A 17,384-nucleotide genomic window follows, 5' to 3' on the forward strand; every position below is an offset into this window, starting at 1 on the left:
AGCTTTGAAACTGACAAAGTGAATGGCAAGTTGAAGTTGATATTTTTTCATACAGCCCTGAAATTATAAACCTTGCAACAGGGAATACAAACCATAGTGACATATCACCTGTGTACAAGGCACTAGAGAGAGTGGAACTTGCATGTTGATAGAGTGTCCGAATTGGAGAGAGAACAGAAAAAAGTCACTCAAGTTATTTACCAATTAAGGATATTCTTCACATAGAGGAATCAAGTATTCTATTCATCTCTTCAGAAAGAGGTGACTTTGTTATTGTAGATACTAAGTGCCTTCACAGAAAAGAAAATATTCTGGCTACTATAGTTCCCTTTAATCTAGTAGGAAGAATTTAACAAGAATGAATGACTGGGAGCTGAAGCTAACTGAATCCAGACTGAAAATGAGGCACATGTTCTTAACGCTAAGAGTGATAAACTACCACAGCATAGGGTGGATATTGCTTTCCCTGATGTCTGCAGAAGATGATTTTTCATCTAATGGAATATACACATCAGCTGAAAAGGTGCCTAGTTGAAATATAGGAGTCTCTGGCAACAAAGTGTCAGGCTAGATAACCCAATGGTGTGTTCTAGCCTGGAACATTATGGAAGTATATCCTGAGATACACATGATAAGCTAAAAGACAACACAGTGGAGGGTCAGTGCAGGAATGCAGCTGGAGACAACAGTCTTGCAGGTTCATTGGAAAAATAGAAATTCCTTTCTTCATTATTTTTATACGCCTTTGTAAGCTGGATGACTGGTAGTCATCCTCTAAGTATTCAGTCTTCCATGGAAAAATAGGAAGACTGCTTTCTTAATTGATATTTCCAGAAATCATCAAGAGACAACAAATATGGTTATTTAGTAAAAATCAGATAAAAACAGAATAATAAAAACAGGGTCACAGTGAAGGACAAGGCAAAAAATCCAGCAAAGCAGAGATGCAAACACAGCAGAAAAACAATTCCCATGGTCTCCATGTGACTGGCGGTTAAGGGAGTCTGCACCTGAGACAAGACAAAAGGCAGCTCAAATACGTCCTACACTACAAGTTTCAAAGCACTCCATGGACTTTGAATTCTATGCTCCGTAGTCAGCGGTGATTGACAACATGATTTCAAAGATATTTAGGTGCCTAAAGATGTAGCATGGCACCTGGTGGGATTTACAAACACGTCAAAGTAGGCCAAGCACATAAATCCCATTGATTTTCTGTGAGAACTGAGCTCTTAAACACCTCTACCACTTCTGAAAAAAGTAAAGACTCTGCAAGGTCACTGTGGTATTTCTGAAAATATTGTCCCTTATTTCCTGTTGAAAGAGTTCTTCAGCTGGGAATGGTAATGTTATTTATACCAAGACCAAACCAAACACTTATGCTCTTCCAGGGCAACGTTAAGGGTTTAGTGTTCAAGAGCTAGAAACGAGGTGAAATGCAAAGAGGTAAAGAATTAGAAACAAGTTTTTCCCACCTTCCCCTTGTCTCTCCCTCACCTCGCAGTAACAACTGGCTCAGCATAAGACCTACTCTCTGTTGTGATTGTTGTGGAGACTCTGAGGTGGAAGACTGACCTCTTTCACTTAGTATGAATCAGCTTTAGAGGAAATTCTGTCTCTCTTCCCATCCTTGCCCACCTCCATGTGTTGTGCAATGAAAGCTCTAGAAGCAAAGAAGGTGAATAGTCACTGTCTGAGGTGCCTGCTCTGTCCATGAAATGTTAACAGCAGATGAATAAGCTTTAAGTACCTTTCAGCAGCCCCTTTGCTACCTATAGTGAGTTGAGCACTTTCAAGGCTATGCTCAGTGCTGCTCAGCCCAGACCAGTTTCTTTCTGTTTGTTCTTTCACATCTTTGCACAAAGCAGGAAGTGATGTGATAAAGGCAAATGGTGAATGATGGTGGTAAGATCTGGTTTGCAAAGAATTAGAAATGTCAAGCTTTTAACAAACACAGAGAAAAGGGAGGAGGCCTGGGCTTGTACTACAAACTCAATTTTTGATGAGTTGGCAAGAGAATCTTCCTTGAGCAAAGCATAGGAGTAATTTTAGTTTCTGACAGGCAATCTCTTCTGACGCTGCATTGTCAGTCTTGTAAAGAACTTTTTGGGGAAATGTCATACTAGAAATAATCATACATATTCAATCTAAAGTCCACACAGGTAACCAAATAATCAGTTTGACTTTGGACTTTCAGATATGTAGAATGAAGTACCTGTGCTACGTGAGCAGCCGGGTGGCATAGCTTTAATTAAAGAATCTAATTTATTGCATCAACCCTGTTTATGTTGGTCTCAGGATTAATGAAATGTTTATTTTTCCAGTCACATCCAGAAATAACAGATTTAGCATATTCCTATGCCTCAAATAATGCAAAATTAATCTTTTTAATGAAGGAAAAGAGTTCTCTGCCCTCAAAATAAGGTGCACATCTGAGTCAGCAAGGCTGATATTTAGGATAATCATTCTATGTGAAACGTCCATGCGCAGACACATCAGCCAGGTTGCAATGACATACCTATGCAGCACTACCTATTTTCTGCTGTCACTCAATGGACAAGTTGAAGGCTTGACCCACAGCTAAGTAAAGTCAGTAGGAATCTTCAGAGTTTCAGATCAGGCTGATTTTCTTTCTTTTCTTTTGCTTTACACTTGAAATGAAAAAGTAAATTTTCCCTTGATCTTGAAATGAACTTTTAAATCTTTTATTAAGTTTTAATGAACACATATTTGATAAAGATTTTCATGTCACTTATTTGAAAGTATACTTCAGTCTCTTGGATGCCTTTTCCCTAGAAAGGTTCATAGACCCGAGGTATTCCTGACTTATAATAGGGCATCATTTACACTTCACTCTTAGTTACAATTGTTTAACCTTTCAGTAAATGTTCCCAATGGCCATGCTTGTTCTTTTGATCTGTTTTTCAAGAGGCAGAGCCAACTTTGTGGCTTTGCTCTGTATATTGCTGAGAGACTAAGTTGGATGAAGTATTATTCAATGATTAGGATAATAGAATGAGCAGATGTTCTTATGCGGAAGAGCCATACATAGCTGTGGTTATAAGTGCATTGATCTTTAGCTTGATTGCAGTAGGTTCTGCATGAGGTTGCTTTCTCATAGATTTTGCTTCACTTACAAGAGTGTAATTAGGGTAGTGTGTCACCTAACAATGAACGGATGGACATTACATTATTCAAGATCTCCCGTTTCACAGAATGAGAATGCTTACTGCATCTATGTTCAGAAGTATGAAAAATATCTCCAGCCTAGTGATAATGTCTACAGATGTCATCTGTACATCCATCCAACAGAAAGAAAGAAATTGGAATGTGTTGAGGAGTGCAGAAAGAGATCTCTTGTGAATCATTCAAAAAGTATTGGTGCTTAGCTTCCTTAAGAAAAATGTAGGAGGTGTATCCCTCATGCTGTTTCAGGAAAAGGCAAAAAATGCTGAAGAAAAATTTCAGCTGTTATAATATTTACACTAATTCAAATGATAGTTTATTCCAGGAAAAGGTCTGTTTCTTATATTTTTTGAATTATTATTACCTGCATTTGCTACACAAAAAGCATTACCTTTTCCCTAAATGACTGCAGCTTGTGTAATTAACTGCACTTACAGCTTCCTGTGTGTGGATGGATGACTGTGATCTCACATCATGCTCCAGAGTTTTGCTTTAAACCACTCCTGATGAATGCAGAAGGCAATGGAACATGTTTCCACCTGCTCTGCAGTGGGGGAGACTGAATCCATTTCAGCAATTACAAAGTAGAAAGGAGAAATCACTAATTAGTGGAACCATGAATCACTGGTACAGTTGAAATTGGCCATTCCCAAAGTGCAGGCTGTTTCTTACTACAAGTGTAGCTGAATCACTTGTTTGCTCACATCCCTCACTACTTGCTTTATTTTTCACTTTATTGAGCAAACTTTTTTAATGATCTTGGGAAATCTGTTTGAGGTAATATTTAGTATTTCAGCCACACATATTGCCACACGACTTTCTGGAAAGGTCTGTGGGCTTTAGGCTACTACCTGCCTCTGATGCTGTGCTGCTCACGGCTTGCAGGCGTCCAGTGGCTGCACATAATAGAGAGCTCCTTTGTAAATGGCAATGGACATAGTGATAAGAGGAGACAGTGCAGCGGGGAAGCAACACATGTCAGGGCTGGTGATCAGAAGGGGCTTGGAGACACCAAAGAATTAAGAAATTATCAAAAAGCCTGCTACTGTGAGTGGGGAGAAAATAGAGATGTGGGTGAGGAGAGAGGGCACCCTTCACAGAGAGTGGAAGGAAGGGCTTGAATATTTTTCATTCTTCAGCGGAAAATGATCTGTCAAAATTTTAGAGTACTATCACCAATTTGCCATTGCATCCTACAACAGAAGTGTTAGCTAATTAGCTAGTTTTTCATAGTCCTAAATTCTTCAAACCCCTTTATATCCCACGTTGGTTATCAATACCTTTTGAGAATTGTTTCTTATAGTCCAGTCTCATGTTGATTGAGGAAACTTCACTTTACCTTACAGGAGCTCCACTTCCTCCCATTTTCCCCCAGCAATAGTAATGTCACCTGCAGTTTCCCTGCACTTGGTGTGGAATTTCCCTCCACAGCCTGGAGAGATTTAAACACAAAACCTGCAATCTGGGATTCAAGGCTTGCTGGCCTCTGCCAATAAATTTCCCTGTTAGTCCCAAGTTATTCTCAAAGGAAGCTAGGTAAACTCTTGTCAGGGAGTTTATTGCTGTCACCAGACGGGTCACGGAACCGCTCTGAGGTAGCAGTGGCACAGTACCTTGCTTTTCCTTGTGCACATCTTCAGTCTCGCTGGTGCAGTGAGATGCTTTTCTTATGCTCACCAAGAAACGATATTTTGGAAAGGCAAGAGGAGATTTTATCTGTAGTTGTCACAGAGCATACGGCAATATCATGTTCAGTGATTAAGATGGGGAACAAAACCAAATGTTGATTGAAACACAGAATTTTCCATGTGGGAGAAACGTTGGTATTTCTGAACAGCTCTTTTATGCCAATGTCAGATTTTAGGATTTTGGGAAAGTATGTTAAAAAAATGAATCTTACATTAGTATGATCAATTTTGATAGAGCCTTCCTAGATTTTAAGTCCATTGAAAAGAAGAAACAACATTGCTTTAATTCCCTGTAATGTGAAATTTTAAAAATCTTAATTGTAAAATGGAGACGTTACAAGAGAAAGTGTAGGTGCTCTGATAAAATGCCCCTATATGTGAGCATCTGCTGTTTCAGAAATAACTGAAATAACAATCAAAAATACTTCCAAAAGCTTTGAGGTGTGGTAAGATTACAATTACTTCATTAATGCCATACATTTAGTGTAAAATTGTGAAAAATAGTATAAAATAAAAAGCAACTGAATAGCGAATTCTTAAAGAAAGTTCAGAATTGAACACTTCTCAGAGTGTTGGAATATTAGTTGAAATCAATACTAGTTTGTGGAAATAAGTTTTAAGAACTCCAAGTAAATGAAAAAATAAATGCTAGACCACAGTATATTTCAGTAGGAGGTTTGAAAATGCTTGTTTAATTAGTGTATGTTCAATAGAAGTTCATTTTTCATAATGCTCAGCTATCTGGGGTGTCTTGCTCTTTTACCACTGTAAATCACATTAACGGCAAATCTTGCTACTTAATAAATTGTTTTTAAATTCTGGTACATCTGCAGACTGTACTGAGGCGGGTCTCTAGGCGACTTCATGTTTTTCATTCACATGATGGAAATTCTTAGCTATCAGATGCCACCTGCTATCATTTTTATTTCCGCTCTTGTGAACCCTTGCTCAGGGCAGCAAAGGGAACATTAGCTGTTGCATTTGTAAGGTGCATTGTCTTAAAAGCTCTGCTATTGTATTGCGTTTGCAAAGCCAGAACCGAGCTCCCAAAGCATGCTCTCTATTTTGCTTTGGTCAGTAATAACAGCCAGAAACCGTTGGTTTTTTTTTCTGGACAACCAGCACAATTTTGACTTCAAGACACTGGAATATATAATTTCAGTTTTCAACACAATTGTCTCTGATTCTTGAAATTTCTGTTCATTTTTCTGCCCTCTTCTATTTTCCTCTCCTATTTTTAATTACAAAGTGAATTGAATACCTAAGTCAAAATAAATGGTAAGAGTCAAGCAATGACACAAGATTTGTGCGAGTCTTATTAGAAACGTTCTTCTTTGAGTCAGCTGGTAGAGCTATGGTCATGTTGTGTGAGGCATCTTCATCACACAACTTATTTTCTGTGGACCTATGTAGATCATTAGCTGATCAGTGGGGTTTGATTAAGTCCATTCTATTACGTGATCATCAGCTAAAAGACAGAGAAGGTAGATGGTCAGTGCTAGCTGAGGTTTAGGATGAGAATACCTCCTTTAGTTGCTGCTTAACATTTTAAATTTCTCTTTAGTTTTTTTTAGTCAGTAAGTCATGTCTTTCAGAGGCATCTAGTAATTCCCCAGGGCCTTGGTGCTTAGTCCAGATCAGCCAATACAGAGGAACCCTTGCATCCTTAGCATCCTTAACCTTAGCTATTGGTTTACACAATGCTTGATTAGGATATTAGCTACCACTCTGTTCACTGTGGTTCTTAACTGATGCTGAAATTAGTTTCTGTTTGTAAATTTGATATTACCATCATGTTCTTTGGTAAGCTTCCAAAGAAAAACTGGTTTAGATGCCACATATAATATAATTCTTCCAATAGTAAAAGTGGTTTCAGGCAGCTATTTTAAACAGTGCATCATTAGCAAAGCTATCAATATATAGTCTCTGAAATATTCATTTATCCAAAAAACAATTTTAAGATTTTTTTTATACACTTATATGTATTTGAGTGAGAAATTTTAGGAAGAAAAAGCACAGAGAAGCTTTTCAAGAGAATACAATTTAAGACCCATTTATTTCCCGCAACTTCTTTTTATATAAAAAAACTATAGGTTGTATAGAGCTGCTGAAGATCTGCTGTTCTCAAATGTACAATGTACACTGTATTATAAATCCATTGCTAAAAAAGGTGTAAAAGTTTTGTGAACCCCAGATCTAGAATTCACTTCAGAGCAATGTTTGAAATATTCCATTTTGGGAGTTTGTTTAAACTCAAGCAACCACACTCAGTACTAGAGCACTGGGGCATCCTTGTCTAATGGCTTATTACCAACCTCCCAGGGACTCACCAGCATGAAAGGCACTATATAAGCTTAAAGGGATTTTTTTTCTTGCCCCATGTGTAGTTTAGATGTCATTTGCAGTTACTGTGTACTGCTAGTTTACTTCAAAAGAATGCTGATCGAGGCCTGAGGAAAAGATCGAGCTATGTGCTAAAAAGAGGCAAAAGAATAAAATACTGCTTTGCTGTTCTACTGAGATACACCTGTGCTGGCTGCCAAATGCTCATTCCTTGTTTAAATTCAAAATTGATCCTTCCAGCCTGTACAGATAAGAACAAAGTCAGATTATGTTTGTTTAAGTATTTGGTGTTTTTAATAAAATAATTTTTAAAAAATTTACCCTACTTTAATCTTTTTCAAGAGTCAGTAAAAGAAAAACCTGTTCATTCACCTGGGAAGAAGGAAATTTGTACAACCATGCTTGCTTTTTAAGAATACAGACCAGAATATGACTGTCTTCAGATATCTCCTGGGAATAACTAAAAAGAAGAGGGTGCTTCACAGTCTTCCACAGCTGACAACTCTTTCGTTAGCTATGGTGTTTAGCCTGTTAAAGCCTGTTGCAGGTGCTTTTGAAAAAAAGGCCATGGCCAGGCGTTTCAGAGGTATCCAAAAACTTTTAATTGCTCAGTATTTGGGTGGTTTGCATAAGCCCTTTAAGAAGACCTGAATATAAAATGGATCCTCAACAACTACAGAAAAATTGACTGCTTCAGATTAGGCACCAAATTACCAAAAGCATCAGATTTTGAAGTCTTATCACCTATAGTAAGTCTATTAAGGGTATTATTATTATTATTATTGCTTTACATTGTTGTAGAAGTGGGTTTTTACTTGAAAATAAAATGCATTCCCTGTTGTTGGATGTTAAATAGTTCTGTCACTGATACCGATGTCAGTCACAGTGCTTTTGACCGTACTACTGGTTAAGGCTGCTAGAGCGCCCAGACTGATGTTCATGTGTTCTATGGGTCATAATGAAGTTACACGGCTTCCAAGAAGTGTAGGCATCATTCTCATGTCACACACTTGCCTTTCCTGTTGCCAGACTTGAGATGTAAAGCTTTAAAGAGAAAATAGCCTAAAGGTCTGGAGATTATACTCCCTAGGCTGATTGGCAAGGATGTATTTAGAATAATGTTCATATGTTGCCTAACACTGGTGTTTGAAAAAGTTAATTTCTTCTGGAAATTCCTTTTCTTAATTAACCCAAAAAAAAAGACCCACCAAGAAGCCAGAGACCTTGTTGTTGTTTTTAAGAAAAAATCATAATAAATATAAAAACCTGATATAAAATAAGCTATGTTCCCCAACCACGTGCCCATAGTTTAAAAGTTAAACCCTAGACCTGTGCAAAACAGAAATGAATGAGGGAAAATGCTCATTGACTTAAATTACACTAATATAACTCATTGTTCAATTCATTTTTGCTATTATTTTCCTTTGAGTTGTTTAGTTACATGCTATTTGTGCCTTATAGCAAGTAACTACATTTAGGGACTTCAGAAGTCCTGAACAGTTTTCCCTCCTTCTGTGAGACCTACCAATTGTTCAGTTCTTTGCAATTAGGTCATTTATTTCATTCAAGTGTGAGGTGCCTAGATGTAAATGCTATATACCTTCAAAGGAATACCTATGGTTCAAGATCCTACAAAGCCTCCTCTGGACAATTTTCTGTAAATCATTCCAGCATAGTTGTATAAGTATGGCTTTAGAAATCAATCTTTAGGCACCTTGGCTTGAAAAAAATAGCTTAAGGATAAAAATATTTACATTTTCATACCAACATGTGTTATTTGGAATAGCTATTAATTTTTCTGCTCTTAAAAAACAAAACAAAACAAAAATACATTAAAAAACACCCCAAATTATAAGATTTTCTTACTGGAAAAATAGCCCAGATATTCACTCAGAATTTCCTATATGTTTTGTATTTCAGATGATGGAAAAACACGTTGATTCTTTTAACAGAAATTACGGGTTTAGAATATATTAAAGTATGTTGTCCTAATAAATGATGAGTTATATGAAAAAAAAGGAAAGAAAGAACTTGAGGGCTTTATTTATATCCAGCCTGTTATTTTAAATGATGCTGCCAATTTATTTATTTTTTTATAACCTCCAGCAATAGAAGAATATTGTGATAAATGATTCATATCGCTGCAATATACACCTTCTAAAATTTCCATATCTGGCAACTAATAGGCACTTCTTGAAGGCTTCAATAGGCTCCTTAGCCAGATAATGTGGCTGAAAGCTGCCTCATGATTAATTTCATCTAAATGTGGTAATTATCATACTTTGAAGTAATGCCTGCAAAACATGCTTTCACAGAGAGTTAGTGGAAGCAGAGGATTAACCTAGAAACATTTCAGTTCAGAGCAGCATATCACCCAAATAGAAATGTATTTTCCTCTGAATTTTTCAAGACTTTTTATTAGACTACTTGGCAGTCATTTGCATTACCTTATCTCATATCAACTTCTTCACAGCAATTTAGAGAGCAACAGAAACTGAAACAACTTTGTATTATTATAAGTAATGGGATAGTCTTGGTTTTGCAGCTACTTACTTTGGCAGCTTCTGCCCTGAAGTATTACTTTTAAGAGTGTTTAAGAGCACAATTAATTTATCATTCATATATGTTGTGGACATAAGCTTTATCCTACCAATATTCTAGGCACACTATAGATTATTAGAGAGAATGTTCATTTCCTCAAAGGCACCCAAGGGAGTAACTTCTACCACTACTCTATGCATCTCTGTTTCCTATTTCACAGGACGTCCATGAACCATTTCTCAGTTGTACAGGAATGACTAGTGAAAAAGGTATATAAGGCCCCAAGAATGGCTATAAAAATGGCTGATTTCTCTACCCAGATAAAAACCATGAGGCAGAATAGCACCAAGAATTATAATTGAGAGAGAAGCTATCACTGAGTATTTCTGTCCACTTACATCTTCTTAATAAAGATTCCAAATATTCACTCAGACATCAGAAAAAGTCCTACAAAAAAGTGGCTCATAAATGCCACCTTAACTGAAGATGAGACTGAACAGCTTAGTTAAGTCTCTCTGGGTAGGCCGCCTGGCCATGCTGTATTTGATATAGACAAGTTATTTTAACTTTATTTAAATCAGCCAGGGACAGATTTTGCCTACTCTTACAAGGTCCGTATGTAGGACTGACTGTGTTTCTTCAGATTCATAAGGTACTCCATGTTGGCTTAGTTTTGGTAAGGGTGCTCTATTTTTTCTTTTTCACAAATATGAATGAAATGATTAGCTTGAACTTCAATTGAACATTGGCAAAAGTTTGGGGAAACAGGGATCTTTCTTCCAGGCTGGATGAAGGGATGGCTCGGATTCTCTCTCTCTTCTCTTTAGCTGTAAAACTTCTGTTTGTTTTGGCATGTGGGAAATATGTGGCAGCTGGAGTTTTGGCTAAGTGTTACGTAGAGCCTTCCAAACTAGGCCTCAGCTGTATGGTTGTCAACAACTGTAGGAAGATAATGCCATTTCGTTAGATGTCTCTATTCTTAGGCTCCTAGAGCATCTTCTCTTGCATTTTGGCAACCTGACAATGTGCACATGGTGAGCAACCATGGGTCATCTAGTACATGTAAGCCATGGTAACTCAATTGCATGTTGAATCTCACATATTATAATAATGAAACTAAACAAAACTATTCACTTTCACACAGGCTTTGTTGCATTTACACTTAAGGTTAAATTAGTGCAACTGTTCTATGAAACAGAAGTGAACTGATTCACTGCATCATTCAAATGCACTTTGCAGCATGTAAATTGTTTCAGCTCTAAAGCACACAGTGCAGTTTTCTATCTACCTATAGCCTTCCTATGTTTTTATGCATATGTGGTTTTTTATCTTACAGATAAAAAAGAAGCTGCTGTGTCCAAAGAACTCAAAAGTAAGAAACTACTGTGCCATAGGTTATGATCTCTTTTATATGTCATGTAGTTTCAAACAGCACGTTTCAATAATCTGAAATAATAGCTATTGAATTGTTGAAAATACAGAGAAGAAAGTAGCTAAACCATTTATAATTGAAAAATGACGTGTTTAGACTTCAGCTGTCTCCTACTTTCTAAATCCATTCTTATCCTACTTCTAATTCTACATTCCTCTTTGTGACTGACAGTTTTGCCTTCCCCTCTTTTCTACCACTGTCTTCAAAAACAAAGGTTTCATGGGGAAGAAAATGTCAGATGAGGTCTCAGCCAAACACATTCTTAGTGGCAGTAATTTTGGTAAAGGCTGAGAAGACTTCTGAGGCAGAAGAGAGGTAGGGGCTGGGCTGTTCTGCATAAATAACCAAAAAACGCCCTGAAAAGATGGTATTGTTAACAAGGGAACTCTTACATCTTCCTTTTCTACAAATTTGCAAGCATCAGTGCCTCAACAGAGTAAGGATAATAAAAATTTCACTGGCAAGACTCAGATCTCTTTTCTGAAAGTATGGTATATAAGAAAAATTAGGAAAGCTATGGAGCTTTGAAATCTTATTCAAATTCAGGGTTAAAGAATCCACTGACTCCCATTTTCTGTATATGATCTTTCCAGACCTGTATGGCAGGAGAATCCCTGCCATCCTCAGTTTTGGAGGAATTTACTAAAAGATTTCTTTTGGTCATCAAGAAAAGCTTATGCATTGGTTTCCCACCCAAATTTTGAAGAAACACTGAACAAATGATTCAATGGTCTTACTCTACAAGTAATGTCCTGTTAATGAAATAACTGTCTGTTTGCAAGCATGTCTTTAAGGATCTATTGATTTGGGCATACGATTCCTCTCATGGGAGAACTCCTCAGCAGCTGTCATGGCAAAAATTCCCAGCTCCATCGCATGAGTGAAATTTGCACAGTGAAATTTTCAGCTGAAATTTGTTCATACAAAGATGCAGAATCATTAGGACTGAAATAATTTGTGACCTGCAAACTAAAAAGCATATAAAAAGAAAGTTTAACACATTTGGCACTTTTGTTTCCATGTTACTGAAAAGTTAAGTAAAAAATATATAAATTACAGAGGATTTTGTTCCAAAATATCCTTCATTTTATTTTTTGTCATCAATTAAAATTATTTTAGTTGCTCAGACATGAAATATTTCAAATGAAAATAAAAGCCTTGGTAGAACAAAAAGAATCACAGCTTAATTTATTTTCACAGTTGTTACAAAAAAAAAAAAAAATAAGAGAAGCCTTGCTGTCCAGCAAGCTCTAGCTGAGAACTCAGATGGGAATAAAAGCAGGAGTCCTGCAGTTTTGTATTAAGTCTGTCTTGGCACTTGCAGAATGTGTGTTGGATCTCCTGCTTCTTCTGCAAGAACAGGCACTCAGGAAAGTAACAGTAGGTAAACTCTTCTACATATTTCCCTGAAGGAGCAGTGAACACCCCAAGTAATTACAATGCTGTGACAATAACTAAGTTAGGATATAATTATCTGTTGCAGACTTTTAAATGGATGGAAACAAAACAATCCCAGACATGCAAAATATATTTTGTTTCATTCTGTTTCACAAGACAATCTGATGCATCTTTTATGAACTTCTCAAAAGACTGAAGGCGAAGAACTCAAAATTACATAGCCATATTCTTTTTCTTTGTAATAACATGGTGACAGATGTGAAGGATTAACTAACATTTTTTTGGCATTCTGTAATTCAGATTGTGATTAAAATGATTAATTATTTCCTCTCACAATATGGAAATGTGAATTTTAAGTTAGAGGATTTTCTAGTTGATATAAAAAAAATCTGTTATGAAAGTTTGTCTTATGGATATTTGTCAAATTATCGTAGTTTAAGTACAGTCTGTTTTAATATTTCCTGAGGATAAAAATTATTAACTTAACACTAGTAAAGAGTAAATAAATCCAGTATGCTAGTCAGGTTCTTCTATCTAGGGCTGAGATTCTCCAAGTCTGCTTGGGGGTGCACACATCTTTCATCATTTGGACCTTCATTCTGCAAGGAAATGTTCTACCTCAGCAAAGAAAGGATAGTGCAAATGTTTCATGAAAAGGCCAAGAACAGAAGAACTACAGTTACGCAGCATGAGAGGGCCTGTTTCTCTGCTAGGAGAATCCAGCCGTTGCTCTTTCAAGTGCAGGATCAAACATGAAGTTGTTCTCCTAATGCTCCTCAGTTCCTCAGGATGAAGAGAGATTCCTGGTGTAGCTCTGTGTGTGAAGGCACTTTGCAGAAGTAGCCCAGTTTCACCTTTTCTCATAAGGGAGAGATTCAGATTAGAGGAAAGGATGCCACCCTGAATAGCTGTGGGATCCCAAGAAGCACCACTGCTGAATTCACAACAGGGAATCCTCCCCAGCTGGTGCAGGCTGGTTCAGGAACTTCTGCTCTCAAAGCTGCAAGATCAAAAGTGGGGGCTCCCAGCCCATTGCTGCTGCCTGAGTGCTGAGGCCATGCCCAAACCCCTAGATATGTGCTTTGCTCTGCTTTGCCAATAGATACTGAATTAGTAGACAGAAAAAGCTAAAAGAAGTGATTCAGTGCCTAACAGCAAGTGTTTACTAGGCCTTCAGCTGGGTATTTTGTTGATGCCTTTGAGTTTATTGAAGGCAACTCAGCTTTTTTTTCCTTGGGTAATCTCTTTGACTAACTCCTCAGTGAAAAAATTGCTACAGGCTGTACCTCACTGGAAGCCTTTCCTCAGATTTCTGGTTTTTTAAGATATAATGCTTTGTAGTAATTGGTTTAATTTGTTCTCTTTTTTTAAGAGCCAGCAAAAGCTCCTGCAGCCAAACCAGCCACCAAGAAAGCAGCAGCACCAGGTAAAGGAACAAAATGTTCACATCCAGTGCATTTCTCGTATTCCTGAACCAGTTCATTGCATCATAGCACCATCTGCTGGATTATACAAAAGCCAGCGGTTTGGGGGTTTTTCTCTGTTTGCTCTAAATAATGGTGACAATTTGTATGTGCAATCTTTAAGGAACAACATTTGCATTGATCTCTAACATTATGGTTGCTTGTCCTCTCATGGCACCTGTAAGGTGCCATATTAGGCCATTCTGCAGGGCTTGAGACCAAAAAATATATCTGAATCTAGAGATGGATTTAAAAAGCAATATTTACAGAAATTAGTTTCCATGTGAAGATGTATTTGAGCCCTTCAAGAAAGGGACCTGATTACTCAAAGTGCTGGTCTCACAGTAGGTTTTACAAAACTGGGGCTCTTTTAGATAATCATAAATACACCCTGAAAAGACAAGCAAACTTTTTTAAACAAAATAATGGCACAAAATCATATCTGAATTCAGATTGGATTGCAAAAATCTACAAACTTCTATTGATTTCTGATCTCTTCTGTTTCACAGCCATCTTCAAAAATGCCACATCATGTCTCTGCTTAATTTAATAAAACCCAATATAATGAAATCTAAAGGGAGGGTGTCAGCACGATGGGACTAGGCTCTTTTCAGTGGTGCCCAACGACAGGACAAGGGGCACAAGCTGGCACACAGGAAGTGCCACTTAACTATGAGAAAAAACCCTTCCCTGTGAGGGTGCCAGAGCAGTGGCACAGGCTGCCCAGGGAGGCTGTGGAGTCTCCTTCCCTGGAGACATTCAAAACCCGCCTGGACGTGGTCCTGTGCCCCCTGCTCTGGGGGTGCCTGCTCAAGCAGGGGGGCTGGACAAGATGGTCTCCAGAGGTGCCTTCCAACCCCTGCCATTCTGTGATTCTGTGAATAACAGATGTTCAGAACATTTGTGGGTTTACTACATTTTAAATTAACTAAAAAAACACCCCAGGATTTTGCATATTAAATTAGATCAATATAAAGCCATAATATTATTCTAAAGTAGAGCGGCTGATGCTGCACCAGAGTCTGTACTGCTGAGATGTACCTGTTCTGGCATCACAGGAGTGGCCTGTCCACTCCCTCTGCTGCTTCTTGCCTCTAGCTGATCCCACTATATGTGGCTATGTGGATCTCGGGTCTTTCTATTTTCTTCTTATTTTTCTTTAAGATTGTTCTCTAGTTGTCTTTATCTAATTCAGACCATTTTGGTGGTCTGTCTCAGAGGTCATCTCCACCAAATAAGGGAATAATAACTTGTATCAGTAGGGGAGATTGGGAATTGGTCAAGGATCAGTGCAAGCCAGGAACATATTCAGTTCTCTCTACCACAAAAGGACTTGCAGCCTGGAACTGAAGTCAATACAGGTTAGCATATTGCATATAGTACAGCTGTACATTGTACCGTGTGAAGCTGGCCTAAGAAGCACCATTTCCCCACTGACGCTCCCAGTCCCTTCCTGCTGTTTGTTTGACACCACGTTCAGTTGTGCCAACACACCTGGGAAAACAATGTCAACCACACCATTGCCATGGCTTAGAGCTAAAAACTGTCCTAGAAATGTGTGTGTGTGTCAGGGTGCTCAGTCTGGATCATTTCAGTAAGTCTGGCTTCACAAACATTTATATCTGTGTAACTGATAATTTCTTAAAGCAGCTTTGTTGCCAAAGTGCATCGTGTAGCTAGACCCTTAGATGACTCGACAGTACACTGCAGAAATCATTATGTTAGAACCATATGCTTAGAATTAATTCATTCCACCTGCTTGCATCCAATATTTGTGTTAATCTTTGAAAAATATTCCAATGAGTCTGCTTGTTGGCAAGAATGGTGATGACAGTAATCTGCTTAAGATAAAGGGGAAAAACTGGCATGGCTTCTTATGGAAAAATATAATGAGTTTGTCTGTGCTGACACATTCCTAAATATCCAGTTTGCCTTAAAAGTGTTAAAGAGCGGTAGGTTTTGACTTCTACATTTTTGTTTCCCCTCCCCAAATGACACTGTTCTCTGAAAATTAACTTACCCCCAGAATAACTCACCATAACAAAATTTTAAATATGCTTGTTTGGCAACATCGTAACTAGACTGCTGCATATTAGTACAGTAAATTAAATACATCATCCAATTTCATATTTCATTATCTTCCATATATCTTATTACACCGCAACCTGTACCCCAGAGTGCCTAAAGCTGAAGGTTTAGTCCTATTAACAGACTGAACAGACTGAGAGCACAGCTGGTCATCTTCCAGTGCTTCTATATCACATATGCTCCTGGTCTTAATATTACTGGTGAAGAAAACCCACCTAATACACTGTGCACTATTTTTAATTCCATATATTTATACAAAGAAAGCAAAAAAAGTGGATGTGGTATTTGGAAGTCTATGAGAGCTTCTGCTTCTGGAAATTGCTGGCTGCTATAGGAAACCAGCCCCAAAGAATATCTTTTACTTGATTTTCAAAGTAGATATTTTCAAATGTAGTGGGGTTTTTTTAACTGGAAAAAACTACCTCTCTGGCACCCATCTGAAGCTGGGCTGGAGAGCATAGTATTTGGCTTTAAAGCAGAATATTTCATAGGTATATGCAAGTGGTGTTATTCTGAAGGGAGAAACCAGATTTGAAGGTATTTCATGACACTAGTCTTCAATTACACTGCCTTATGATGTCGCCATCCCAAACCCAATGCTGTTTCCTCTTCTTTCACCATGGCGCATCACCTCCACAGCTATGCCAGCAGAACAGGTATGAGAGTGACCCAGCCTTACAAAATATCTATCATTTTTTTCCTGAGAAGGGGCACAGATTTATTTCACAGGTTTTCCTCAGGCGCTCTCTGTGTGCTGGGTCCAGTGTGTTGTCTGGAGGGTTTCTCCGACCTGGGGGTGTAGGTGCCAACCAGCTGCCTCATCCTGCCATCCTCTGGCAGGACAGGCAGATGGAAAGGAAACCTGTCCCCTTGCCCCCATCCCAGGGAAGAGCTCCCACACCACTTCACATATCACACCCCACAGCTATCACTAACTCTCTGCTGTGTGAGCGGTCCAGGTGTCAGCAATGGGGCACTGACACATCACACCTGAACTTGGTAACTTTGCTGGGTCTGTTTTGGCACCAAGAGGAAAGCAAGCATATGGCAGTGCAGGGCAGGGAAGGGAGCACAGTCTCAACCCACACAGGGAGTGTTTGCAACTGAGTTAACAGAAGGGTGACTGGGTTCCCTGGCAGGCAGCAAGAAACCTTGGTGCCACTGAGCCCTGCACACTCCATTTGCTGGGATCAGGGATGAGAACTGTAGATGAGATCTGTGAATCCTCTCATGGAATAGCCTCAC

At 38.3% G+C, this 17,384-nt stretch overlaps 1 protein-coding gene across 1 annotated transcript in view; it reads left to right on the forward strand.

Moving 5' to 3' along the window:
- TRDN (triadin) overlaps window positions 1–17,384 on the forward strand; it is a 230,491-nt gene that overhangs the window by 119,480 nt on the left and 93,627 nt on the right. Inside the window, 2 exon segments of the mRNA XM_064447367.1 lie at window positions 11,095–11,130; window positions 13,961–14,014. Coding sequence (XP_064303437.1) covers window positions 11,095–11,130; window positions 13,961–14,014 — 90 coding nt within the window.

Source organism: Phalacrocorax carbo, chromosome 3 (genome assembly GCF_963921805.1).
Source record: "Phalacrocorax carbo chromosome 3, bPhaCar2.1, whole genome shotgun sequence".
NCBI lineage: Eukaryota > Metazoa > Chordata > Aves > Suliformes > Phalacrocoracidae > Phalacrocorax > Phalacrocorax carbo.